The sequence below is a fragment of the Herpailurus yagouaroundi genome, unplaced genomic scaffold, assembly GCF_014898765.1.
Source record: "Herpailurus yagouaroundi ecotype Mexico unplaced genomic scaffold, PumYag 250, whole genome shotgun sequence".
Classification (NCBI taxonomy): Eukaryota; Metazoa; Chordata; class Mammalia; order Carnivora; family Felidae; genus Herpailurus; species Herpailurus yagouaroundi.
Window position 1 is genome coordinate 1,713,281 of NW_024412467.1, and position 27,127 is coordinate 1,740,407.

General features: G+C 44.0%; 1 protein-coding gene across 4 annotated transcripts in view; it reads right to left on the bottom strand.

Moving 5' to 3' along the window:
* Positions 1 to 27,127, bottom strand: part of CARMIL1 (capping protein regulator and myosin 1 linker 1) — a 313,766-nt gene that overhangs the window by 117,586 nt on the left and 169,053 nt on the right. For all 4 annotated transcript variants that reach the window (XM_040460656.1, XM_040460654.1, XM_040460655.1 and 1 more), the window contains exons 12-17: positions 19,619 to 19,705; positions 11,917 to 12,020; positions 9,211 to 9,288; positions 9,000 to 9,076; positions 8,000 to 8,104; positions 2,590 to 2,659 (exon numbers count right to left, since the gene is read on the bottom strand). In XM_040460656.1, coding sequence (XP_040316590.1) covers positions 2,590 to 2,659; positions 8,000 to 8,104; positions 9,000 to 9,076; positions 9,211 to 9,288; positions 11,917 to 12,020; positions 19,619 to 19,705 — 521 coding nt within the window. The remainder of the gene's footprint in view (positions 1 to 2,589; positions 2,660 to 7,999; positions 8,105 to 8,999; positions 9,077 to 9,210; positions 9,289 to 11,916; positions 12,021 to 19,618; positions 19,706 to 27,127) is intronic.

Sequence of the window (27,127 nt, forward strand, 5' to 3'; positions counted from 1 at the left end):
ACGCAGATAATACCATAACCCCTAACGCCTTTACAGGACAGATTTACTAGACCACGGAGAGGAGTAAGGTGAAATATCGTTAGATTCGGACACCTGTCTGTAAGAAGAAAAATGTGATAAGACACCTTAATTTAGAAAAATAATTTTGTGCTTCACCAATTTCCACGAGCAGCACTATAACATGTGACTTTATCAAAATGGCCACCAAGACTGTGATTCAAGGATTAAGACAGTGGGAGATCGTGGTACCACGGTAGTTTTAAGGGCTCCCATCTCAGCACTGCTGCTGTTATCATATAATCCGTAAACGAGTGGCCAAAATGAAGTTGTAATTGTCATCACCATAATGGCCAGCCCTACCATCAGAGAGCAATCACTTGATCTGGATTCCTGGCTCAATAAGAGGAAACTTATAAAGGGAAAAGTCTACTAGCCATTTGGTAGAACCCTTTAAAATCGCCAAGAGTCTGCCATTTTTGACCTACAAAAATGTTGATTTTCCATGGTTCACCAAATACAACCGTCTTTGAAAGTTATTCCCGGTGCGATTACGATGGAGTTTACAGAACGAGGTACAGAGCAAGGTGTGTTCTTTGGGCATATGGTACCGAACAACTTATTTGAGAAGAAGAGGTCTAATCATACGTAATGTTCTAACAATTACCTACGTAATTAACAAGAATCGGGCAGGCATACTTTCATTATGATTCTGCCGTTAATTAACTGGATTATTTCGGCTTCTTTAGACCTCAGTTTCTTCATCTTGAAGTATGGGAACCAGATGATCAGATAATTAAATGGAAGATGGCATATTGATAGCAATCACCGTATTTAATCAGGATAGTAAAACGTTTGGGTCATTGCTAATTTAGTAGTGTGAGCTAACAGAGCAATTAAGGTGACACCCACTGGCTTTTTTTGTCTTTTGATAGCGTAGCCCTACCTATCTCTGTTCTTCTCCACCCCCCCCATACAAAATTTTTTATTACTGCCACATCCCTTAAGAAAGTACTGGTGAACAATGATTTCATACCACCAGACTTGGTTTCTATTATATAGTCTGTCTTTATAAATATAAGAACACCGATTTACACATTAAAATTTGACGATGCAGGTTTTTAGGGGTTTTGTGGGGTTTTTTTATTCTTTCTGGCTTTTCTTTTTTCCCCAAACAAAATGACTAGTAAATTGTACACAGTTGGTGTCCACACCAGCTCAGAATTAGAAAAAAAAAAAAAATCCTGCACTAACAATTTTCCTGGTATCATTTCATCCTTGCCAGTTTCTAGACTTTTCAGAGAGGTACAGCATGCTGTGCAACATTCAGCGTTGGCTTGGCACCTGGCATTTTGTTAGGAGTTGAGGGAAACACAAAATGAACAGGACGCAGGAGTATCCTCGGGAAGTGATAGCCTCACTGGGAGAGCACGCACGCGCTAACTGAACAGTTATGCAGGACGCCATATGGGTCAGCGTCCAAAGCACGTCACCATGATTAAACAGCAGACGATCAGAAGAGAACAAGATCGCGAAGGGCTGAAGCATTCAGGGGAGAAATTCAACAGACAGGTAAACGACAAGCGCAAACAACCCACGTATGTCCCAGATGCCCCAGGAAGCACTTTGCAAAGAAGGGCTCCTTTGAACCCCATAACAAGCCACCGGAAGAGGCACTGATGTTTGTCTCCATTTTGCGGACGCAGACACTGAGGTTTCACGCTATCATCTAACTCATCCGGGACCGCAGAGCTAGTAAAGGCCAAACTCCGATTGAACCCTAGGAGCCTGAGGCAGGCATAAAGGAGACTGGATTTGAGCTAGATCCTCGGACAGGGAGGCCTCGGGGAAGAAGAGGCACACGGCACGCCAGAAGGAGAGAACAGTGGGCCCAGAACAGGAACGAAGGGACCTCACCTCCAGCCCAGACAAGAAGAAACCAAGTCTGATGTGCTGGGTCAAGTTGGGCCCCAAGGGGACCACACAGTTTGTACCTGGGCATTTTCTTACTGATCTCCGCACAAACTAAGAGCCTCAAGACTGAAAACGCTCAGGCACTCTCTAAAATGCAGAGGCTTTTAGTCGCAATTCGTCTTTGTGTTCTTTGGTAGGAAGTGTTTGGAACTGCTGTAATGACTGTCCTGTTTTAAGTCAAGATATTAAGAAATAAAAATAACACGACAGCCGTTCTCTTGGACACTCTCCGAGTCCAAGTTACATTACACGCGTCTGTCCCTTGCCAGGGATGTCGTATGTTACATTTTTCATAACGGTAAAGCTAGTTTATGGCTTTTGTATCTCAAGGCTTCGTCATAAAATACTTAAGCAACTGGCACTAATAATAAATAAAAAACAAACAAAAGACAACCGAGTCGTTAAAAACACACTTGAACGCTTTCTGAATGGTGTTCCGCGGCTGTTTGTAAATAAAACTTGCAAAATACAAAACATCGGAAACATCTATAACGTGTGTTCCTCTGCTTCACTTACACCTTCAGGAATCACAGTATCGCACTTTCTCCGGGAAAAAGACAAAGCCAATTTTGAGGCCATTATAATCTCTTCCAGTGCACAGTCTAAATGGGCTCTTACCTCACAGTTGCTGAGATCAAGGGAGACCCCCTTCAAGTTATGATTGGAAGCCAGGCCCAACAACAGTGCTCTGAGGGGAGAAAACACGAAAACACACGTTAGACGCGAGTTAGACACGGTTTGCACCAAAAAATGTACACGTGCCGAATAAGGCCCAGAGAAGGAGGGACACGGTTCTGAGTTACAGGCCAAGCGCCAAGCACCGAGCACCATCTCAGTTTTGAAAAGGCCGACTGTTGGGGCGCCCGGGTGGCTCAGTTGGTTGAGCGTCTGGCTTCGGCTCAGGTCATGATCTCGCAGTCTGTGAGTTTGAGCCCCGCATCGGGCTCTGTGCTGACAGCTCAGAGCCTGGAGCCTGTTTCGGACTCTGTGTCTCCCTCTCTCTGACCCTCCTCCACTCATGCTCTGTCTCTCTCTGTCTCAGAAATAAATAAACATTAAAAAAATTAAGAAAAAAAAAGGCCGACTGCACGTCTGCCTCTCAAGCCCAGGGAGGAAACGATGCTGTAACGTTCTTCCTTGGGACGCGGTGCGGGCCCGTTACGAATACGAGTCCGGCAGGCCCACCATCCCTATGCACGTACACCCACGGTACACCTAATTGCACATTGAAGTTAAACTGTGTTCATCACAAATCAATTCCCACCTGCATCTGTTTGAGAACACCTTTAATATTGTTTAGAAAATTATTAGGCAATTGTTAGTAGAGTAGGAAAGCATCTGCTGATTTGTCCCTAAGGGAGAGGTTATGAGGGAGTTAAGCTCCACGGTATCCAGGGTGGGAAATTACCGTCTGTAGAGAGGGGTTTTATTTTAAGCACCTACAGCAGGAGGTGAGAAGAGCACTGGACATGAGGCACAGGTCTGGAGAGGGCCCAGGATCCTGCCTGTCTGTCCGGCTACTACTAGCTGGTCTCGGGACAAATCACAGGGGCGCTGTGAAAAGGGATTTATCCGTCCGCACGCTCAGGAGGCCAGACGAATCACGCAGATCTCGTCTCTAAGAGAATGCACCAGCCCTACTCTCACAAGTCAGTCCTACAACATCGAACAGGCCTGATGCAAAAACTTCCCACGTGCACACACATCCCTAAGTCTCAGTGAAGGGACACAAGGCCTCAACCTGGCCCTGGGGGACACACAGGTGAGCCCCAGAGGCCTCTCGCTCTCCAGCAAGGGAAATGGGCAGGTGTGCACATCACTGTAAGAGGCAGACAGGAGAAAGCGACAGGGGCTGGGACCAAGACATTTGCTCCGCAGGCATATCCACCTGTTCTCAATGTTCCCAGGAAAAGGACCTCCACCCGGTATGCTCCAAAAATACCCCGGGGCACGAGCCAGGTGGGAAGGCACCTCTTTCACCCCAGCCTCTGCGATCCCCTCTCTGGTGACCCTCTGGCCTCATCCACCGAGCAATGCTACCGCAGTGCATGGAACCCACCGGTTCAGCAGCTTCCGGTGAGAACAGCCCATCAGGAAGGAGGCTGGAGGGGAGCACCTTTCTTCTGCTCTCCTGATGCCAGTTGACCAGCCCCTTGTTCTAAACACGGGCCGACGAGAGGGGCTGGGCAGATATCTGCACGCATGTTCCTGGTCGATTATTAAATAGCCTCTCTTTCCCTAAAAAGTGCCTTCCCCTCTTTCCTTCTTGGGGGTGGTATTGAGCAGCCGAAGGCACTTGGGACCTAGAACCACATGGCCCGTCCAGAGGTCCCGCCTCTGTACTGACAGTGGGGTGGCTTTAAGGACATCACAAGTCCCTCCCTGTCCTCTCCTGTCTCAGGTGCGCATCAGCAAAATGGGAGCATCAGCCTATTACCAAAGAGGTCCCTTTGAGTTCTACCGTTTGCGAAGTTTCTAGAACCTAGCCACGTATTTGAACACTATGGTTTTACAATGCTTAGATGGAAGGGAGATTCTTCCTACTTTTCCCGTATGTAGATGAAGGCCGAGGAACCAATGATCTGCTTTAAGATACTTAACTACAGTACAGAAGGCCGTGATGAGGAAGGACATAACGGCTCCCAAGACTGGTAAATACAAACCAGCAACAGCAACTGCCCTCAGTTGAACAAAACCAAACTCGACAACGAACGGCAAAGCCCAGCACGCACTGGGGAAAACCCTACAGCGGGAAGTGTGATTACTTTTGACCCAGGGATGGAAAAACCGCCTTAACCGTTATCGTCTTTAATCCTTCATCGTTAGTGTAACACCGGCTAAGACAGGAATCTGTATTTAACCTCACCCGCCCTGGAGATGAGGTGCTAGTTACGAGTTCTCAGGGGCACACATAATGGGTTTATTAGAAATCCACAGTCAGGGAGATGGGAGAAGGGCACGATGTGATGCGGGGTGAAGAAGGGCACAGACACATGGGGACCAGGGGGAAGGAAGTGCAAGCGCGAGCGGTTAAGTAGGAACTCAGGCCTCGCTCTGAGCGAGGAGCGTGCTTGGGGCGCACGTGAACCTCGCTATTCTGAAGATTTTAGCAAACGCGAGGAAGGGCGCCCCCACATTCCTTATCGAAGGCCCCAAGTGCTTCACCGTGGCTGACCAGTCTGCAAGCGAGGGCGCAACTAGGACATAAGCAGTCCTATTCTGGGTGTCGCTTCTGAAGAACCCCCAAATGGTGGGACCCGCCTGCAGAATACTGTTCTGTCCTAACTAGGAGGGCTTCTCTCAGAAAACGGTGCGTCCCTGTAGCATAGCCTCTTAGGGCTGCTGACCCCCGGTCCTTCAACACACCAGGGTCTCCGTCCCCCGCTCCTGGCACAGTGGACCGAGGCAGGGACAGGAACGTACGGAGCCGGTGGCAACAGAGGGCTCTGTGATGCGCCTCCCAGAACCCCCTCTGCGGTCACTTCTCAGGGGTGGCCTTGACTGAAGACAAGTGCCTCACCCGGGGCCACGTCTCCTTCCAGACGTAGACTACCCCAAGGCTGGTCAGCACAGGAACAGAAAGGCCCGGCCTGTGTCCCCTACGTGCTATGTTCCATCCCGAAGTCGGCTCCTCTGGAAACCTGACCTGCGACCGTGACAGGTCGGGGCAAATTACTGGGCTTCCTGGGCCTCTGCTTCCTCAGCAGCAAACCAGGAATCGGAACACGGTCTCCCAAGTGCCATCGACACTGCAGGTGCCGGCCCACATTCAAGCAGCCGGTTCAGGGTCTAGTTCAGGGTCACGCTCTGCAAGCTCTCTGCCATTCCGCCCCCTCACAGGGAACCCCGAACACCTCGGTTCTATCTTTCCCAGTGTCAGCATCACATTAAATGTATGTACAGAATTTTGCCTACAGAATCTTCAGCCACGAAGCCTTTTCCCTCACACGGAAATTTTCAGTAGTAAAACACAGAGTGGACGAGGCTACCGACAGAACACGATTAAATGCTCACATAAATAACAACAGGTCACAAGATTTAACAATTACAATTTAACGTTGAAATATAATATTTAGAAGTCTCTATAACAAACGGTATAGGAAATCCATGGCTGGGGTGTGGAATATTCTATAAAATCAATTACACTAATCAACAAAGAGCTACTCTGTATTTCACAGGGATCAAGAACACGGAAAGAACGAGAATACTGTGCACCTGTCACCAAAACGGTTTTGAATAAGCGGTTCTCCAGTTGGTACACTGCGGGCAAGGATCACGACCGGATTCACTTTCTACCCAGTGCCTTCCTTGCATCTGGGACACTGTGAATGCTCCATAAATAGCAGTGGAATGAATATGTAAATGAGTGTGAGTAAAGTATAATGGTTCCCCCTTTAGAATATTGATCGTGCTAGTTTTGTTAATATCCACACAAAGAGCCTCATCGTGAGACTTTTTTGGCTTACATTTATGGACCTCTAATATATTAATTCAATGTGGAAAAAAAAAAAAGGCCTGCCATACTGTCGGTTTTTTGTCTTTGCACTTGCCTAGATCTACTGTTCTTAGGGGCATCCCTTGTTTGAGTCTTAAGGTGCCATGTGAGATACCGCAACCAGGACTCTCACGCCTCTCAAAAAGAAAAAGAAAAAGGGCACCTTATGACTTAGATATAAGATTAATTTTCTAGTGGGGCGCCTGGGTGGCGCAGTCGGTTAAGCGTCCGACTTCAGCCAGGTCACGATCTCGCGCTCCGTGAGTTCGAGCCCCGCGTCAGGCTCTGGGCTGATGGCTCGGAGCCTGGAGCCTGTTTCCGATTCTGTGTCTCCCTCTCTCTCTGCCCCTTCCCCGTTCATGCTCTGTCTCTGTCTGTCCCATAAATAAATAAAAAAACGTTGAAAAAAAAAATTAAAAAAAAAAAAAAAGATTAATTTTCTAGTAAGATGAATAGCAGACATCAATCGTAACATCTCATACAAATGACAAGGGAAGAATTAAATGCTCATTGACACGCCGGCTGGGAAAAGGAGAAATCTGTGCGTGCACTTGAGCATATGTGACAATGTACGTACTCGTAACTACTTGAAAATATGTTCTTTAGGCTCAAAGAGAATTTGATTTCATAGCCCTTTTCCTTAATTGCTGGCAATGCAGAACAGAGATTTCAAGGATGTCAAATTAGCCTCGAACCTTATTTTACCTCAAGAGTTTAACTTCACCCCCCCAGGCCCCCCACGAGGGTATTACCCATAACCTAAGATGGCCTCTAAGTAAAAACATGAAACAGACAGCCTATACCGACCTGGGTAATTGAGGAACCACAGCACCTAAAACCTGACTCTGTTGCATACACACTGTGTATAGAGGTTACTATGGTTAGTAGAGATATGTAGAATAAATATTAACTGAAACACATATATACACACATGAATATACATCAAACGGGCCCAACAGAGGTTAATATAAAGGCAGTGGTACCTGGGAACACAACTTGTAAGAAAGTCACTGACAACTGCCAAGGTCACAAACCAAAGGAAGATTTTTTTTTTTTTCATAGAAGATGCAAATAATATCAACAGTGCATGAGGTAGGCAAAAAGAATGTAATTTCTTTTTGTGCCCCGAAGTGAAAAAGGGATTTTCATCTGCCTTGTCTGTCTTAGGATTTTGTGTCTTCTTCCCTTCCCTCAAGCACATTCATAATAACAAACAACTTGAAACGCTATGGGATGGGGGAAAAAAGAGAGAGAGAGAGAGAGAGAGAGAGGAAAACAAACCACGAGAGATGCTTAACTATAGGGAACAAAGTGAGGGTTGGTGGAGGGAGGCGGGTGGGGGATGGGCTGGATGGGCACCTGTGATGAGCACTGGGTGTTGTATGTAAGGATGGCTCACTGAATCCTACTCCTGAACCCAATACTGCATGGTATGCCCACTAACTAGGATTTAAATAAAAACCTGAAAAGGAAAAAAAAAAAACCCAAAAGCCAAAAACCAAGAGCTGTGGAGAACATGAACTAAGCACTCACTTTAAGGGCTCAGGAGACAGTTTGGTGCCCGAAAGGTTCAGCTGCATCAGAGACAAGGAGCTACTAAAAAACTGCTTGAAGGAGGGGGGCACTTCTTTTCCTTTCCTGAAAAACAAAACGGGAGGGTCACAGGAGCAGGGATGCTTCCGGCCTGGTACCCCGCTTCCGGCTTGGCGAAATTCCCCGTTGGTTACTGGGACTCTGTGAAATAACCTGGGAATCCATTATATTTTCGGGAGAAAATCAAAGGTAAGAAGAAACAAAATGTCTCAAAGCCAAACAAAGCCGACACCATCAAAGGAGTGATGTCAGAGAAGCTAAGACATTTCACAAAGTCCTTAAAGCTACCACTATATTCTTTGTAGCCAATGGGCTCATTGTGTTTTACCCACAGATCTCCACTCGTACAAATTCCAACACATTCATCTGGGGATGGCTATACTCGTTGTTCATACTTGCTTCCAAGTTCATTGTTGAGAAGTGCCTTCTAAAAGAGTTTATACTGTGGACGCCTGGGTGGCTCAGTCGGTTAAGCGTTTGACTTCGGCTCAGGTCATGACCTCACAGTTTGTGAGTTCGAGCCCCGCATCGGGCTCTGTGCTGACCACTCAGAGCCTGGAGCCTGCTTCGGATTCTGTGCCTCTGCCGCTCTCTGCCCCTCCCCGGCTCACACTCTTCTCTTTCCCTCTCTCTCAAAAATAAACATTAAAAAAAATTTTTAAAGAGTTTGTACTCTATTAAGGGACAGTGCCCGTCCACATAAGAGCAGCAGTTATCAGACAGTTCTCACAGGCAGACTGGGGTCACCGAGAACATCAGACTACCGTGAGAAAAGATACAAAAACTTGCACTTTTAAGGCTCATATTCATAGATGATGGTTTAAGGTCACCTTCCTTCACGCACAACACGCATCCCTCATCCCTCCATTTCCACCTCGCTACAACCTTCTCTGAGAGGAAGGCAGTCCTAGGTGACAGTGATGGAGGTACAAACCCATACCGGTGAGAAAAGACAGCTCTGGAGAGGTTGAGCACAGCTAAATATTGAAGGCATCCTCGGAGAAGAGCTGTACAGACCTGAAAAAGAAAGAAGGCACTCTTAGTTCCAAGTATTTCTAGATCTAGGGGAATATTTTGTTAGAGAGAAAGCCCTCTGTATCCCGCCCAAATGGCTGTTCTGGGACCACCAGAGCAATGTCAAAAAATATTACCATGTCCAGGGAACATTCGGTATTGGATAAATCCAGGTGAGCAATGGCATTTGGCTGGGCCAAAAAATTGTACATGGACTTGAAATAAAAAAACAAACAAACAAAAAAAAAAAAACACATTAGGATCTGGAAACACACACACAGAGTCAATATTTTAAAATGAAGTTGCCCAAATCCTCCCGTATCCATTCTCTACTCTTCCCAAGAGGATTAGCAGAATTTAATGTCATTCCATTGCCTTCCCTGAGAGCAGTATTGCAAAGAATATTTAAAATAAAATTATGTTTGGGGCGCCTGGGTGGCTCAGTCGGTTGGGCGGCCAACTTCGGCTCTGGTCCTGATCTCACAGCTCGTGAGTTCGAGCCCTGTGTCGGGCTCTGTGCTGACAGCTCTGAGCCTGGGGCCTGCTTCCCATTCTGTGTGTCCCTCTCTCTCTGCCCCTCCCCTGCTCATGCTCTGTCTCTGTCTCTCTCTCAAAAGTAAATAAACACACAAAAAAAACCCACTTTTTAAAAATAAAATTACGTTTGAGTTTAAAAAAAAAAAAGCCAAAGGAACTCTTGGCCACCAACCCCCTTTTTGTTACACATGACTTAGTTTTCCTGATTAGCTCCATTTTCATCATTTTGGAGCGATGCTAATTAATTGTAACTGCTGAGATTAAAACATCACCTGCATAGCACTCGCCCTATCAAAATGCTAATCACTTTTGAAAGTGTTCAAAGATCCACCAACTTCAGTTTGCACCCTAAGATGGTCTCAGGCTGTACTCTCTTCTGTCCAACACCGTGATTTTTCTATCCTTAGTTACTTCCAAAATCTAACAAGAAAGGGTCTGACGGCACTATTCGCTTAGGTTTAATCTCACATAGAGCTAAGACACGTCAGCTTTCAAGGGGTCACGGTGCCTAAAGTCTCTCCTTATTCCTGTGTAAGACCATCAAACAAGTTTAAGAGCCCTGTTCTTCTCTAATCGCCCCGTGTTGAGTAGAAACTTCCAGAGTCCACGATAACCAACCGAGTCCAAGCTCCCAACACCAGGCAAATAGCTAACGGTCCTGTGCCTCACTGGATGTCACCAGGTCCTTGCAAAAACAAACAAGCTTACGCTGAGATGCCCTCGTCCTTAGCAAAGACTCACAGTGCAGCAGCTTGGCTATATGATGCCTGAGAAAACTCCTCTCTACCAAGGAACTCAGAAAAGCAAATGATTAGCCTGTAAGTACTTTCACTAGACACACACACACACACACACACACACACACACACACACCCAGCAGACTGCATTATGAGAAGTTCTGATTCAGAAAAATAATTTGCTCTCGCTTCCCTAAAGATCTCTGCTTCTCTCAGGCTTTGCCTGTGGTTTTACTCCCGGCCACCGGCTGGGGGAGCTCTAATCACCCTCCATTGGTGACAAGACCCTACTTGGCCAACACTCGTCCAAAGAGGCAGGTCCTGCTAGGCTGCTGGCCCTGAAGGCACGGGGCTGGGTAAGCCCCTCCCTGCACCTCCTGCAGGGATCCCAGAACATCAGCCTGTCTGGGGCTGAGGCCTACTCACCCAGGCCTCATCATTCTACTTCTTCCCCAGAGGCAAGCTGGGGGACAAGACCCACTCCTGGCCAGAGAAAAAGTCCTGAGCTACTTTGCTCTCTTGAGTGACTACTAATGCCCCTATGTTAGCAGAGTCTTATTATTTAATCTTCAGACTCTCTTTTATTGCTCTCTCTAGTCCTCTACTTTGTAACTGTAATGTGTTAGTGGTTTCACACTGGACTCCTTGTTTCATCTTGGGAAGGAGCACATTTACGAATCATCACTGAAGGTGACAACTAAAATGGGGCAACGCATGGAAAAAGCCGTGGTCCCTCAGGGGAGGCAAGTGAGTGGCTCAGCTGGTTAAGCATCTGGCTTCAGCTCTGGTCGTGATCTCACGGTTCATGAGTTCAAGCCCCCGAGCTGGGCTCGCTGCTGTCAGCCCAGAGCCTGCCTCGGACCCTCTGTCCCCGTCTCTCTCTGTCCCTCCCCGGCTCACACTCTCAAAAATAAAGAAACATTAAAAAAAAAAAAAAGTCACGGCATCCCAGGAAACAGAATTACTTAAAATGATTTCGAGTATCAGGCAGAGGGGAGAAAAGTCCTACAAAAAGGACAGTGGCAATCTTCCTTGCCTTACAGGGAAAGCCACACATGAGAGACGTAAGAAGGCACGCTCCAACTTCCTTAAAAAGTGGCCCCAATTTATTGCCGACTCTCCACTCACCCTACTATGTTTGTGGAATATAGGAGAGGACTTTATGCCCATATCCTCCTCCAACTAACTATTAAAAAACTCACCTGTCTCAACAGTATTATCTAATGACAAAATCATTCAGTTTACATTTCCAATCTCTCTTATCAACTTTCATAGGCGCAATAATGGTTCAAATGAAGAGAAAAGAGGTCCGTCAGAAAAAGCATACCCAAAAAGAATTTGTAGTTCAGCAACATTAAGTGAAGGGGGTAAATATACCTGTGTTAGACTACACTTAATTAAGGAAGGCTCTGGAATTTTTCTCTAAAACAGCTCGTAAGCTCATAACTAAATGATGTGAAAGTGTTATAAGGGGAGATTATATAAGGGGAGGAAAGCCATGTTTGGAAATTATTCCAGGCTTATGGAATACAGCGTCTTTGAACCTGCCCGTGGGGAAGGAAAACCTACCGAGAGGTCATCTCCGCGGAGGACGTTCCCTGAGAGGTCGAGATGGGTGAGGGTGGTGGCGGTCAACGGGTTGGCACTGAGGAACTGAGAAAGGCTATTCACCCCTGCAACATGGAGAAGATCCAGGCTCAATATCCATTCCAGGGAACACAATGAGGTTTGGGAGTTTCTATACATGACCCAGCAGCCACATCAAATGGCAGGACTGAGGTTACCCACAGGTACCGTCCCCAAAAGGTAGGAGTATCTTCTTTTGACATCCCCTCAGAAAGAACAGGTTATTCACAGACACAGCCCTCTCACCGAGTAGGGGAAAGAGACAGAATTGGCTTCGTTCAGCTCTTCTTCTGATGTGGACGGGAAGGATTTGACTTTGAAGTCTTAATATGATGCACACAAGTCTGACTGGTCATTTCTATCTTTCTCTTAATTCTGCTAGGTGTTCCTGACTTAGCGCACAGGATTTAAGCGAGGTGGGTACATATTTTGGCACTTCAGCCTATTTAAAGTACTTAGAAGCTGGGAGGGAGAAGCCAAGATGGCAGAACAGCATGGAAGTTTTTTGTGTGTCTCATATCCATGAAATACAGCCAGACTAACACTAAACCATCCTACACTCCTAGAAAACTGACTGGAGGATCAACACAACAGTCTGCACAACCTGAACCACAGAATTCAGCAGGTACAGGGCACGGAGAAGTGACCTTGGGGAGAGAGCAGGAAGGGAGGTGCTTTTGTGAGTGGAGAGAGGATGGAGACTGGGAGAGGGAGAATACGGGAAAAGCCCCCCTCCCCAAAAGCCGCTGGAGAGAAAATGGAAAATTGGAAACAGCTGCAGGGACTAAACTAAAGTACTTAGAAGCTAACACTGGATGTAGATCACTGGTCTACCTAATATATCGTATACGTACTCAGGGCAAAATTCAGAGGGAAATGAATTTTTACAAAGAGCAAAAAAAAATGATTGGTATACAATGTAGGAAAGAAGCGGAAAGAAAAATGGATAATTAACACTCCATACACTGCTTACACGTGAAACGTAAATGGCTCAAGTTAAAGTCAACTGAGCTGAACCGAACGGGTATTACCAACCTCCAAAAACAAAGAATAAATACACAAGGAGGGCAAGAATGTTCTGTGAGGACAGAGCCACGTTCTTTTCTGTGTGGGTAACAGTCATGGCCTGTTGGCCTTGCAGTAGGCAGCTCTTCATCAGGCTGCTTCTCTCCAAGAGGGATGAGAGGCTCTAGGAGGTTCCCACTGCATACAAAATGGGGGCCCAGACAGTCTGGTGGCTCACTGGGCTTCAAAGAGGTCAACAAACACATCAGCACTGATGCTCATTCTCAAGGTAACGGGGACATGGGATACGGCCAAGCTCCTCACGTTTCTACAGTTCACGGTTCCAATCTATGTATTTTGGAAATATGGCTATTTCTAAATTGGATGCACATTTGTAATTCTTTTTCCAGTAACATTCTCCTTGAAAACCCCAGCCTGTCTTAACCACCCTCCAGGGAGACAGGGAAGGGGGTGTTCATCCACCTCGCACAGAGTCTTCCTCAGGAGAAAGGACGAGGGTGGGGTCTTCCAACGACAGCCAGAACTGGTCACAGCGGCAGGCTGCAGCCAGGCGCTCCAAGAAAGAAGCAGAGGGTTCCAAATACAGCCCCACCCCGGAGCAGTCCTCTGCTCTAACTTTAGAATGCCTGGTGCATCGTACTGATGAAGGGGTTATTCTCTTCTCTTTTGGGTAAGACTAGGTAGTTACAAGAACCCACTGCAGGACATGCCTGATAAAGGCGAGTGAGCCACTTCTCAAGGGTGAGGGTGCACTTGGGTACGCAGAGGGAGAAGACGCAGAGGTGTGGAGGGAAAACATCCTAGTTAAGTCCTGGGGGTGGGGGGGAAATTCTTGGCGGTCAATTCAACATTTATTTAGCACCCATAAAACATTTATAACTGCTGGGGATCGGGAAATAAACATAAATAAGATCCATTCGTTACCCTCAAAAACTTCCAAAGGCCATCAAGAAGGAAAAGGAATAAATTCCAGCATGAAACATCAGACTACACAAGAAATACCTATTCACTGCCACAGAACTTTATCGAAAGCCTACTGCCGACCAGGCATGGGCTCCGGAGGCCCAGGGGGTCCTATCTTACCCTCTAGAAGCCAGTGCGGTGGGAGACACAGTCAAGTAATCACTATCCGGTGAGGTCAGTACCATCAAAGAGGTTAAGAGACAGGTGCAGGGCAATGAAGAAGCTGGAGATTTGATGAATTACGCGAGATAAAAGGAACTTGTAATGGACTCTAGAAGGTGAATTTCTGAAGGTAACGCCTACGATTCTTTAAATGACCAACTTCCTTCAGTCTGCACTATTCCGCAGAGTTAGCGTGCCTCGCAACGGCGTAACCTGGAGAATACCAGACTCTCTCTCGTCAACAAAACCATTTGTAAACCACTTCCTGAGGGAGGTTATACCAAAACTTGAGAAATAAATTCCGAAATCAGAAGGTCAAATTAGTCTCGACAGCAAAACGCTCCTTGATGAGCGCGGGTGCTTGGCAGCAGGCCAACATCTGAACGGAATCGGGAGAGAATTACGTCCTCCGCTCGGCTTCGTGCTCCAAAAACAGAATGAAGGACTTCCTCTCCCACCTCTTGAGGCCACATCCACGTGAGGCCCGTGTTAACAAGCACACTAAGAGCAGGAAATTACAAAAATATAGGATGGAAACAATCAGGGCTCTTACAGCCCAAACTAAACACAGATTTACATGCCGTTCTCGATTCTGGCCGTCTAGTGATTGTGACCGTTCTTTGTATTTATTATTGGAGTGTTTACAGCTGGAGAAAAGGTGGTACCAGATGGCCCTGCCTTGACATAATCTGGCAACCAGCAGGACATTTACTAGAAATCCAGAAAACTCTCATTGAGCTAACATCTGAGGAAGAGAAAGGGTATTTGGAGACCGTGGGGATGTCATGGGGAGATTTAAAAAAAAAAAAAATCTGTCTTGAATTACGGAGCCAGGAACGTAAATGTTTTCATAGAATTAAAATACAAACGTTAGTCAAATTCAGCAGAAGATTAAAACTGCAAAGGAATCTGAGTTATTGTGAATCTGCAAACCTTTCAGATACAATGGGAAAAGTCTGTAAGAATAATGAAATCCTTTTAAGAAATCCATTAAAAACAAAATCCCCAGCATTTCAAGATATCCATCTTAGGAAGGGAAGCGTAAAATCATCTGGGCCACAATATCATTAAACAATATTAATTCTCAAAACATGCATTTTATTGCAGAGAAGAGAGAAACATGGTGTGGTGACCTTTACTTGTGAAGGAAGGTCACCCCCAAGGAAGAGGACGGGGCCCCACCCACTCTCACGACGCCTGAGACATAGGAACACAGCGAGTGGTGGCATGGAGGCACCCCAGACCCCACACTTGTCCTTGGGACGATAAATGATCTCCACATCCCCCTATCTGTTTCACAGTAATGAACACATACATTAAAATAAATAAATTCAAGTTGTTTTTTAAAAGTACCTCTATTCTAAAAAAAGAGACCACACAGCATGGTGATTATAGTTAATACCGTACTGTGTACTTGAAAGCTGCTAAGAGTAGAATCTTAAAAGTTCCCATCACCTGGGGGAAAAAAAAATACAACTATGTGTGTTGACAGACGTTAGCTCGACTTACTACGGTGATTGTTTCTTCACAATAAATACAGATATCAAATCATTACGTTGGACGCCAGAAACTAGTATCATGTTATATGTCAATTATACCTCAACAAAAAATAAATAAATTTTAAAAAGTTATGGGGCATCTGGGTGGCTTAGTCATGTAAATGTCCGACTCTGGATTTTGGCTCAGGTCATGATCTCACAGTTTATTGGGTTTGAGCCCTGCGTCGGGCTTTGCACACTGACCTCACGGAGGCTGCTTGGGATCCTCCCTCTCTCTCTGCCCCTCCCCTGCTCTCTCTCTCTCTCTCTCTCAAAATAAATAAACTTAAAAAAATTTTTTTAAGTGACACCTATGGACACATGATGAATGATTAATACTTTTAACATGTAGGGAATTCACATAAATTAAGAAAAAAGGTTAATATGGCAAACAGAGAGGCAACGATGGATGGAAACTAGCAACTTCCTTCAAAAGAAAGACACGTGACTAAGATATGGGGGTGGGCTAAGGCGGGGGGGAGAATACACCTAAGCACTAAGAGAAGAAAGCAAAATTAAAGCATCAGAACACTTTGGCTGATGCGATTGACAAACAATGAAGGAGAACAGCATCAAGTGGCGGCGGGAACGTGGAGACTGGTACAGATAACTCAGAGGACAGCTTGACAATAAACATCAAAAGAAAGCTTTACAAAAATGCACACCCTTTTTGATCCAGTAGTTCTATGTAATTTCTCCTAAATAAGTAACAAATGATCGATAATAACACAGGGAAGTGACGTGAGCACTGTGTGCATTACTGAAGAATTAGAAACCAAGTAAACGTATGGTCACAGATCATTTATGTAAAGTAGGGAACGTCTTCCACGCACTGGAACGGTATGAAGCCCCTGAGAGTAATCAAGGGTTTGCGGTCACAGCGGATCACAATACACTCCTGGGTGGGAAGGAAAGTTTATGAAATGGTAAGTGTAGTGGAATACCATATGCGCACATGCGTCTGTATGTAGGCATAGAGATAAACTACGTACAGACAGAACAGTATGGAAGCATGGGCGCCGAGCTGTCAACAGTGACAGTCTCGTCATGGTTTGGTGACGGCATTGCGAGGAATTGTGGCCTTCTTATTCACGCTTTGCAGGATCTTCTAGGTCTCTGCCGTAAACTGACAGTGCGTTGATGATCATCAGAAGGTTTCTACGAAACAGATTAGAAGTAGAGAGTGGTAACATCGTGGGCCCGCACTCAGCTTGATGATCTCTGGACAGCTTCAGGCATCGGCACAGGAAACAAGGACTCCTGGAAAAATGTTCCCCTTTGAAAAGTCACCTTGGCACCTAAATCTAAATGTCTGCACGTGAAATCATGGGGCTTGCACAAACCAGCCCAATTTGAAATCATTCTTAGAGTAACTGTATGGTCGGCATGGGTAGGACATCACCAAGGGACCAAGTGCTCTACCTGTGACCTATGCGGTAAGAACCCGCAATGGCCCAGCTCCAGGGACACGGCAACGCATGAGGCAAAGCCCTGACCGTCCGGAAGCTCCGGGCTAGGACACAATCAACACACCGTGGGAAACATGCTAAAACAGGAATTTGCCAAGGGCTATGGGACAGAGAGGGAGGAGAATCTGACTGCGCGGGTCGTGACTGAGAGAAGGCTTCAAGGAGAAAGTGAGACACAAGCTCAATCTTGAGCGGGAGCAGGAATTCACCAGATCTGTGGGTGCAGACACCGGGGTTGAAAGCATGTGAAAACATGTGACACAGCAAGATGCTGCGGACGATACCGATGATGGTGGTACAGGCCCCTGTGCCCTCTGTATGTATATTAGCTACTTGGTGTCCCCGCCTCTGATGAGGTAGCTACGCTTAATTCCATCTCACAAATGACGTAAGTGAGGAACCAGGCCCTTGCGAAGACATGTTCACGTTAAGTGAAAAAATCAGGCCCCCCGGGCCCCCTGCTTGAGAACTGACACTCAGGCCCTCCGCATACAGCCCTCGAAAGACAGTGATACGTTTAAGAAATGCCAAGTCTTTTGGGGCGCCTGGGTGGCTCAGTCGGTTGAGCGTCCAACTTCGGCTCAGGTCATGATCGCACGGTTCGTGAGCTCAAGCCCCGTGTCGGGCTCTGTCCTATCACTGTGGAACCCACTTCGGATCCTCTGTCCCATTCTCTCTGCCCCTCCCCTGCTCGTGCTCTCTCTCTCTCAACAATAAACATTAAAAAAATATATGTTAAAAAAAAGAAATGGCACATTGTTCAATTCAAGAAACTGTCATTAAACACGACCGTGGCCCAGGCACTGTGCCAGGCGCCGGAGACATGGAGATAAGAGGGGACAGGGTAGCCCCTTTCTAGGAGGGGAACACAGCATTTATATAGTAATGTCAGATGCAGAAGTAATAATGCGATCAATCGTGTGTTGTAGAAGTAACACAAAGGAAAGAGCACTTCTACTGAGGTCACGGGAAGAGGGATATGTCTCAGAAGAGACAATCACAAATGAGTGTTTTATTAAAAAAAAAAAAAAAAAAAAAAAAAAAGCTGAAGCTCTCCAAGAATTTAAGGTGATGTGTGAGAGAATAGAAAATACACATATATTGGTCTCTGCCCTATTCCTGGCACAGAGCTCCCTAAACCCTTGGAATTTCCCAAGTCATAAGAGCACTGGGGACATCTTTTGTTCTAATGGGGTGACCCTGGGTGGGATCCTGGATGCAGCTGGTCCCCACAGTGACCAAACCATGATTAGAAGCTTGAAATTTTTAAGTTCCTCTACCTCCCACCTCCAGGAAGAGCGCTGGAGACAGAGTTAGTCATTGATCACGTCAGTTTGAGGGAGCCTCCCTACAATGTCAATAGCACAGGTTCTGGGGACTTTCCAGGCTGGCGAACACATCCACACCAGGAGGGGGGAGCACCCCAGCTCCACAGACGCTCCTAGCTCAGGACCCTATCAGACCTCACCTGGTTGCTCCTCTGTGTCCTTCATCATATCCTTTAAGAGACGAGTAAACACGAGTGCTTCCCTGAGTTCTGTGAGCCGCTCTAGTCAATGAATCAACCCCAAGGTGAGGTCTCTGGAACTTCCAATAACCTAGGCTTGCAAATGGCATCTGGAGGGGAATGGGAGCAATCTTGTGGGACTGAGCCCTTAATGTGTGGGCTCTGATGCAACCTCTGGGTAGACAGTGTCAGAACTGAGTTAAATTGTGGGTCACCCAGCTGGCGTCACAGAGAATCGCTTGGTGTGACTGAAAACCTCCACGCATCCGGTGACCAGAAGCATCAGAAGGGAAGTGCTTGGTGCGAGTAGTCAAGGAGGCAAACGGGAAAGAGAGATACGAGATACGAAGGAGGGAAAAGACAGGTTTCCCTGTATAGGAAGAGAGAGAGACTTTGCAAGCAGAAGACAAAGCAGGTACAAAGGCACAATGCCTGCAGCAGTATTTCGAGTATTACAGGGGTGCTAACGTGGAAACGTTAAGAGAACGGGCAGGATTTGCTGAGCAACTAGATCCCGGAGAGGAGGGTAAGTGGGGTCAGAAGAGAACCCGGCAAAGGAAAGGCCACTTCCAGAGCAGGCGAGAGGGGGCAGAGTCACAGTGTGACTGGGGAGAGACCATCCATCTGACAGCAGGTTTTTAAGGGGGCGGGGGCAGGGGAAGCAGAGGGGAAGGCTGAAGTTCTTCCAAGGATGAGTCAAGAAAACACAACCAGCTGCCTCTGGGGATGTGAGGCCGGAGGAAGCAGCACTCCCTGGCTGAAAGTGAAGAAGTTATAAAGACTGTATTTCAAAATGATTCTCTACTCTGAAAGCATTTCGCCTTAGACAACGAGCACTCCAATTACAGAATTTCTCTATCTTGTAACAGAGAACTGCGATACGTATGCAGGTACATAACTGAGTAATAATGCTAACTTTTGAAAGGTAGCATGGTGTAGCAGAAATATCACAGACATAAAACAAATAAGATATACTGTACCTTTAGGTGACAATGAGGTTTTAGATAAATTTAAATGCTTTAATCCCTTTGGGAGTTTGGCAAACTGAATACTTAAAGAGGATACACCTGAGAAAGGAAAAAAAAAGATTATTAACATTTTCAAGTTCTCAGAATTGCACTCGTTTTATAAGGACTAAAAATTAACCTAAACTTGATTCCAATTTAAGTGGAATCATTCTTTCTTTCTAACATAAGACTTTATTTTCTAATTATCTACCATCACACATCTTTTTTTTTTTTTTTCATCCTGCGGAAAGGATAGGAAAAAAGGAAGACTGTTTAATTAAGCATAACAATATCAAAACTTTACCATTAGAGATGTGTTTCTTTGAACTGAAGTGTTACCCTCTTCTCTATAGTCCTATTTCAAATGCAAATACTCAGGAAGAGTGACACAATTGCTTCTTTTTAACCTGTGTCTTAATGAGTTGATCACTCCTCTGGGTGAGCACAGGCGTGCTACTTAATTATTGTCAAGAAAATGGTATAACGTTAACTATTCAGATAACAGCTTCACTTTTAGCACACGGATTCCAATACTTAATTAGCTTCTAGCTAACAACCGCAGACAAAGCATCTGAGTGTGTTTATCTTCTTAAAGGTGGGCTTTGTAACTTGAAAATTCACAGTATCAAAAACCAGATAGCCTCTAAATTGAAAGACCAGACCGGGAAATGGTGAACCCTAGTTCATCCATTCAAGGATTGCAATGACGACAGACTTTCCCTGGGAGGAGTAAGTGATACGTGACTCTATGTCCTTCTTATAGGTCTTTGAACCAACTTCCTGCTACATGTGCGTTATCACCTTCCCAGGGGCATGTCCCTGGGAAGGTTCCTGAAACAATATTAACCATACGGTCTCCTAGACTAATTCTCAAATTCCATGCGCTGATAAGGAAATACCAGGCTCGTGGCTGCCCTATTATATAACCCCAAATTCTCTACACATTTTATCAAAGTTTATCAAGAAATAACTACTGTAGAAAGAATCTAAAGGTCATGCAGCTTGACTAAGCGTCTAGACAGGTGTCTCGCCAAGGATGGTGGGAGTTCTGAGAGCCCGTATTTACCTCCCCATAGCATTTCCCAAATAAGTTTGAAAATCACTGGATTGGGGCGCCTGGGTGGTGGCTCAGTTGGTTAAGCAGCCGACTTCAGCTCAGGTCATGATCTCTCGCTCCATGAGTTCGAGCCCCGCGTCAGGCTCTGTGCTGACAGCTCAGAGCCTGGGGCCTGTTTCAGATTCTGTGTCTCCCTCTCTCTGACCCTCCTCCGTTCATGCTCTGTCTCTCTCTGTCTCAAAAATAAATAAACGTTAAAAAAAAAATTAAAAAAAAAAAAAAGAAAATCACTGGATTAAATTATGTCAAACGGGTCTTTTTTTTTTAATGTGAGTATTTTTAGAGATTTGAATATGCTAATCCATATTGTTAATTACAAAGAGGGAGCAGGCTATTTAGTTGACACTTTCTTGTAAAAGAATGTATCACTTATAAGTTAACCGGGATAGAGGGAAAAGGGGATCATTCTATTATTTTCTTAAAGTTTGAGCGAGACAAAAACAGCATGAGCAGGGGAGGGGCAGAGAGGGAGGAAGACAGAGAATCCCAAGCAAGTTCCACACTGTCAGTGAGCCGAAAGCAAGAGTCTGACACTTAACCAACTGAGCCACCCAAGTGCCCCGTGGGAGTCACTTTAAAAGTGTAATTAATCCAAAAGGAAGAAAAGGAGAAAAAAATAACAAAGGAAAAAAAGAAAACAGACATATTATAGATTGCCATACAGAAAAATCAATAATTACAATCAATGTAAATGTGCTAAATACTCAAAACAAGCAAAAAATTGATTATCTAAATAAAAATATCAGATGCTTTTTTAAAAAAATTGTTTTAATGTTTATTTTTGAGAGAGAGAAAGACAGAGAGAGAGAGACAGAGTGCAAGCAGGGGAGGGGCAGAGAGAGAGGGAGACACAGAAACCGAAGCAGGCTCTAGGCTCTGAGCTGTCAGCACAGAGCCCAATGCAGGGCTTGAACTCATGAACCATGAGATCATGACCCGAGCCAAAGTCAGACACTTAACCGACCGAGCAACCCAGGCACCGCTCAGATGCCTTCAAGAAACAGAAATGCAGTACGTGTATTCAGAAGCGATCCTAGAAGCATATAAAAAGATGTAAGCAGCAAACGCTAATCAAAAGAAAACTAGTATATCTGCAATAATAAAAGACAAATTAGACTTTAAGAGGCATAGACACAATTGAAACATTTCACTAATAAAGAAGATGTAATAATTTAAAATCTGTACGGTCTGAAGAACACAGTCTCAAAACGTATAAAGTAAATCCAATGGTAACAACAGGAGAATACATAATTATATACGCGCATATATGTGTGTGTGTGCCATACCTCACAACAATGGGAGAGTTTTAAACACATCTCTGTAGATGATAAAATGGACACAAAAAGGGTATGAAGACACAGATCGTGTCGAGAACACAATCAAAAAAGACGTATATTTAAAACACTGTACCCAACAACGGTAGAATACATTTCTTCAAAGTCCACGTGGAGCCTTTATTTACCAAAAGTGACAATATCCTGAGCTCAACAAATAATACAGAGGATGTTCCTTAACTACTGTGAAATCACAAAGCATATTCTCCAAGTGCTACCACTATTGGGAATTAACATAGGAATTACAGCAAAAAGATAATTAGAAAAATCCCCAAATAATTAGACCTTAAGCAATATATTTCCAAATAACAAACGAGCCCCCCCCCCAAAAAAGATTTCCAAATTCTTTTCCAAAAATGGAAATCTTAAAAATATTTTGATTTAAAATTTTTAAAACTATGATATCAACATTTTAGGGATACAATTAAAGCCATGCTTAGAGTAAAATTTATACTCCTAAATACTTATGTTAATAATAATAATAATAATAATAATAATAATAATAAAGCTGGAAACTAATTATCTAAGTATCCCTCTCAAGATATTTGGATTAAAAAAAGCAAACTAACCCCCATTTCATCCCCAAAAACGGGAGAAAAAAGGGTAAGAAAGGGAAGAAATCTATTAAATAGAAAGCAGACGTAAAATAAGTGAATTTAACAAATCCTTTTCTTCAAAAAAAACTAATAACATTAATAAGCCCCATCAAGACTGGTTTAAAAAAAAAAAAAAAGGAGAAAGAGAAGGATCAAACTATCAAACTGAGAAGTGGAAAAAAGAAAAAAAATACCAGTAGAGATTCTACAGACATTGCAAATATAACTAAAGGATGTTAAATTTTTTCTGTAGGTCAAAAATGTATCGTTTTAGAAGAAATGGACAAATTTGTCATGAAAAAAACAATTTACCAAAACTTACATAAGGCGAAATACTCTCAATACTCTTTATCGATTCAAAAAAATAAATGCATGATTAAAAACCTCTCCACAAAGAAAAGCAAAAGTTGCCAAATATAAAAAAAAATGTATATTATATAATGCTATATTTATGAAGTTCAAGAAGAAATAAAGCGAACCTATCCAATCGTAACAGAAGTCAGAATCAGAGCCATCTTTTCCGGGTGGTAGAGGGCAAAACACTAGGGAAGCTTGTGAAGCACGAGTAACGTTCTATGTCTCATTCTTGGTAGTGGTTCCTGCAGAGTGCTCACTTTGTAAAAACTCACTAAGATGTAAACTTGTGATCTGTGGACTTTTCTGAACGTACGTTAGGCGTCAGTGAAAAAATTTACTTCCAAATTTAGGCACGGAAGGTAAGAGGGAGGAGAAAATGTAGATGACCATGGGTATGGCAATGTCTCTTTAGATACGACCCCCATGGCACATTCCACGAAAGACCTAACTGACAAGCTAGACTTCGTTAAAACTAAGAAGTTCTGTCCTGCAAAAGGCAATGTCAAGAGAATGAGAAGGCAAGCCACAGAATGGGAGCAAATGTCTGCAAGGACCGTTATCCAAAATACACAAAGAGCTCTCAAAAGTCAACAATGATAAACAAACCATTTACAAATGCGCCAGAGACCCAACGGAACCCTCACCAAAGAAGTTACAGAAATGGCAAATAAGCATATGAAGAGACGCTCCACACGCTAAGTCATCAAGGAAATGCAGAGTAAAGTAACAGTGAGATACCGCTACCCAACTATTAGAACGGATTAAAATCGTTAGAGGCTCATAGACTGTCACAACCGTGCCACTCTGACGGGACGCTGATAACTAGGGAAGCTATGCATGTGCCGCCAGCACTGGGGGGGGTGGAGGGGGGCCGGAAGAATATGGGAAATCTCTGTACCTTCCTCTCAATTCTGCTGAGAACCTAAAACTGCTCTAAAAACAAAAACTCTTTTTGAAAAATTAGGTATGGAATCCGGAAAGATACCAGATACTCACTTTTAAATTATGATAAGACTTATCACTGCCCTACCCATGACCAATTCTCTTATATACTTTTTTAAGCAGGTGCTACCCAGCAAAGCATATGCTAGGACAATGTTTTAAAAAGAAAATAACCCAAACCCATACCCCATGTCTTCAAATTAGGCTGAAAAATATGTTAGATCAGTGTTAAAACCTACCATCCAGCTTCCAATTTGCGGTGCTCAGGTTGACTTTTGAGTTGTTTTCCTTTGTTGAGAAAATGACCATTGTCTACATTTTCACTAATTTCTTTTGTGTCAGACATGCCTGCTACATCACAGAAAACCACACATGCATGTAACTAGACACAAGGCCGGAATAGAGCAATTATTTTACACCACTGGTGACACCACCCATGTGTTCATTCCTTAATCAACAACTATCTTCCAAAAAGGAAGGAAGAAAAAAAAGGAGTAAACAGCCCAGCCACATTTTTCTCTGGAAATTGAATGACCACACCGTAAGTAACGGAAGTAATAAAAAGTGAAGCTCCTGAATTAGAATAAAGGTGAATAAAAGTCATGCTTGATAATTTACTTAAGAGAAAAAAGCAGGACGAGGCCCCTGGGTGGCTCGGTCGGTTAAGCGTCCGACTTTGCCCCGTGTCAGGCTCTGTGCTGACAGCTCGGAGCCTGGAGCCTGCTCCGGATTCTGTGTCTCTGTCTCTCTCTCTGCCCCTCCCCAGCTCACACTCTGTCTTTCTCAAGAATAAATAAAACATTAAAAAAAAATTTTTTTTAACTTTTTAATTAAAAAAAAAGAAAAGAAAGCAGGAAAAAGGTGAATAGGAAAACAAGCGGACTAACGATGCAGAAACAGGACAGTCTGTTTCAAGTAGTTTTTGTCAAATTTCAGACTAAGCTACCAGCTTCTTTCTTTCTCGACAAAATATTTTGTTTTAATGTGCTAGGCATCCGTAAGTCATAAGTATGTTACATTTCTTCTTTAAAGAAATGCCCTTGCTAACTGCAAACGGAATAAAAGGTATAAATGGGTCAGTACTGTTCATTTTGGTTTAAATACAAGAATGAAATTGAGTTTTTATTGCAGGAGAACTGACATACATACAACATACAACATCCTATCGGTTCCGGGTGTACATCACAGAGATTCAATACTTTTACCGATCTTTGAGAAAAGGTAACAACAGATTATCACACAAAGGATCCTCTTTCTTCCCGGCAGGCTTCAGAAACAATCTCAGCAACATGAATAAAATGAGGGTGGCTGGTGGCCAAAATCTCAAGAAAAACAAAAAAATTAACCTGCCTGGTACTTTCCTGAAGCCACTTATTCAAGAGTGCCAGGGAACAAACTGATCATCGAGAAAACATTTCCCCACAAACAAAGGAGAGAAAAGACGTTTCAGTTTTTGGCTAGAACTACTCCATCCTCTCCCCAAAATAAAGCAAAACATAGCGTTCAGAGCTGTGAATTAAAACAGAATTTATCTCTAAAAGCTTTTTATTTGGAGACTTCATGAAATGGATTGCCCTTCTTGTGACTTTTTTTTAAGTGTGTGTCAGATTTAGAAGGAAAAATGGTCTAATTTTTACTTCCCCTTTCCAAACAAAACTATTTTGGCTTCCTCTGCTTCAAAACATGTATGCCTAATAAAAAAAGTAATTGTGAAATGTTCAGTGTTATAATCTGCCATCTGATGTTATTAACTTACAAAGACAGGAAATTAAATGTGACACAACACATTTAACTTATTAATCACGCGTGAATTTAAAAACCTATGACAAGGCCATACAGAATTCTAACACTTGGATATCCTAGAATCAGAAGGGTGCACCTGGTAGACGAAAAGGTTAAGGAGGTCCTTGTTAAATGAAAACACCAATAGGAACAGTTTAACAAAATCCCGCATGTGGAGTTCTAGCAAAGGATGTGGATAAACAGAAGACCTCGTTCTTGTCTGTCAGAAAGTGTGTAGATTTGAACGCTGGAGACCAGAAACACTAAGGTAAGTGAATAAACAAAATACAGGCCAACATTTCCATTTCAAAAATAAGGCTGAGAAAAAGAAAAGTTCAAGAACTAGGAATACAGGAAAAAAAGACCAGTGGGAAAAATGGAGTCAGTGTACTGAACTTTCGAACACCCGAAAATCCAAAGGCGGGCGGTGTTTAAAACCTTGCTTCACCTTGTGTAACCTTAAAAATATCAACTAAATATGGCTGACATCACGAATCTCAAGAAAAGTCCCTTCTGCTCGGTAGGTGTTGCACACAAACCTGGTATCTTGAAATATTAGCATGATTCAGAAAATTTACTGCCATGCTATGGAATGAGCCAATGTTTTCCAAGAAGCACACGTAAAATTCTTTCCTTCCGCTTCCCAAGGAAATCTAGACGGCCACATCAGAAAATCACCACCACGGGATTAGAGACTGACTGGCCGCTTGGTCGGCTGATATTCTGGAAATCCTAGACCAGAGCCTCGCCGACTAGTATCAGGTATGACTCCACACGCTTTGTCCAAACGGTGTAAACACAAGATTTCCTCATTTATAAAAAGAGGATAATAGTATTTGTATGGTTTTACTCCACGAGGCTATTTTATGAATCAAAGGAGGCAGGGAGGGCAAACATTTATTGAGTGCCCAGTATGTAAGAGGCCTTCCTTCACCCTTTGTGTGTATTATCTCATTTAATCCTGAGAACACCTTTAAGTGCTAGGTACTATTAATATTTTCAAGATGAAGATACTAAAGATATATGTACCATGACGAGCGCTAAGGGACAGAATTGCTGAATCACTATACTGTGCCCCTGAAACTAACAGAACACTGTACGTTAACTATACTAGAATTAAAATTTCAAAAAAATAAAACAAAGATGAGGAACCTGAGACACAGCAGTTAAGTAACTTGTCCAAGGAAACTCGGCTAGGAAGTGGCAAACCCGGAAATGAACCCATGTATTTTGGTTCCAGAACCCACTGGTACACACGGAGAGATATGCAAGGTGGAAAGCACCAAAAAGTAGAAGCGGCAATTCTGGAATCTGTTTGTCTTGTCTTATGCGAAAGATCAAACCAGGGCCACCA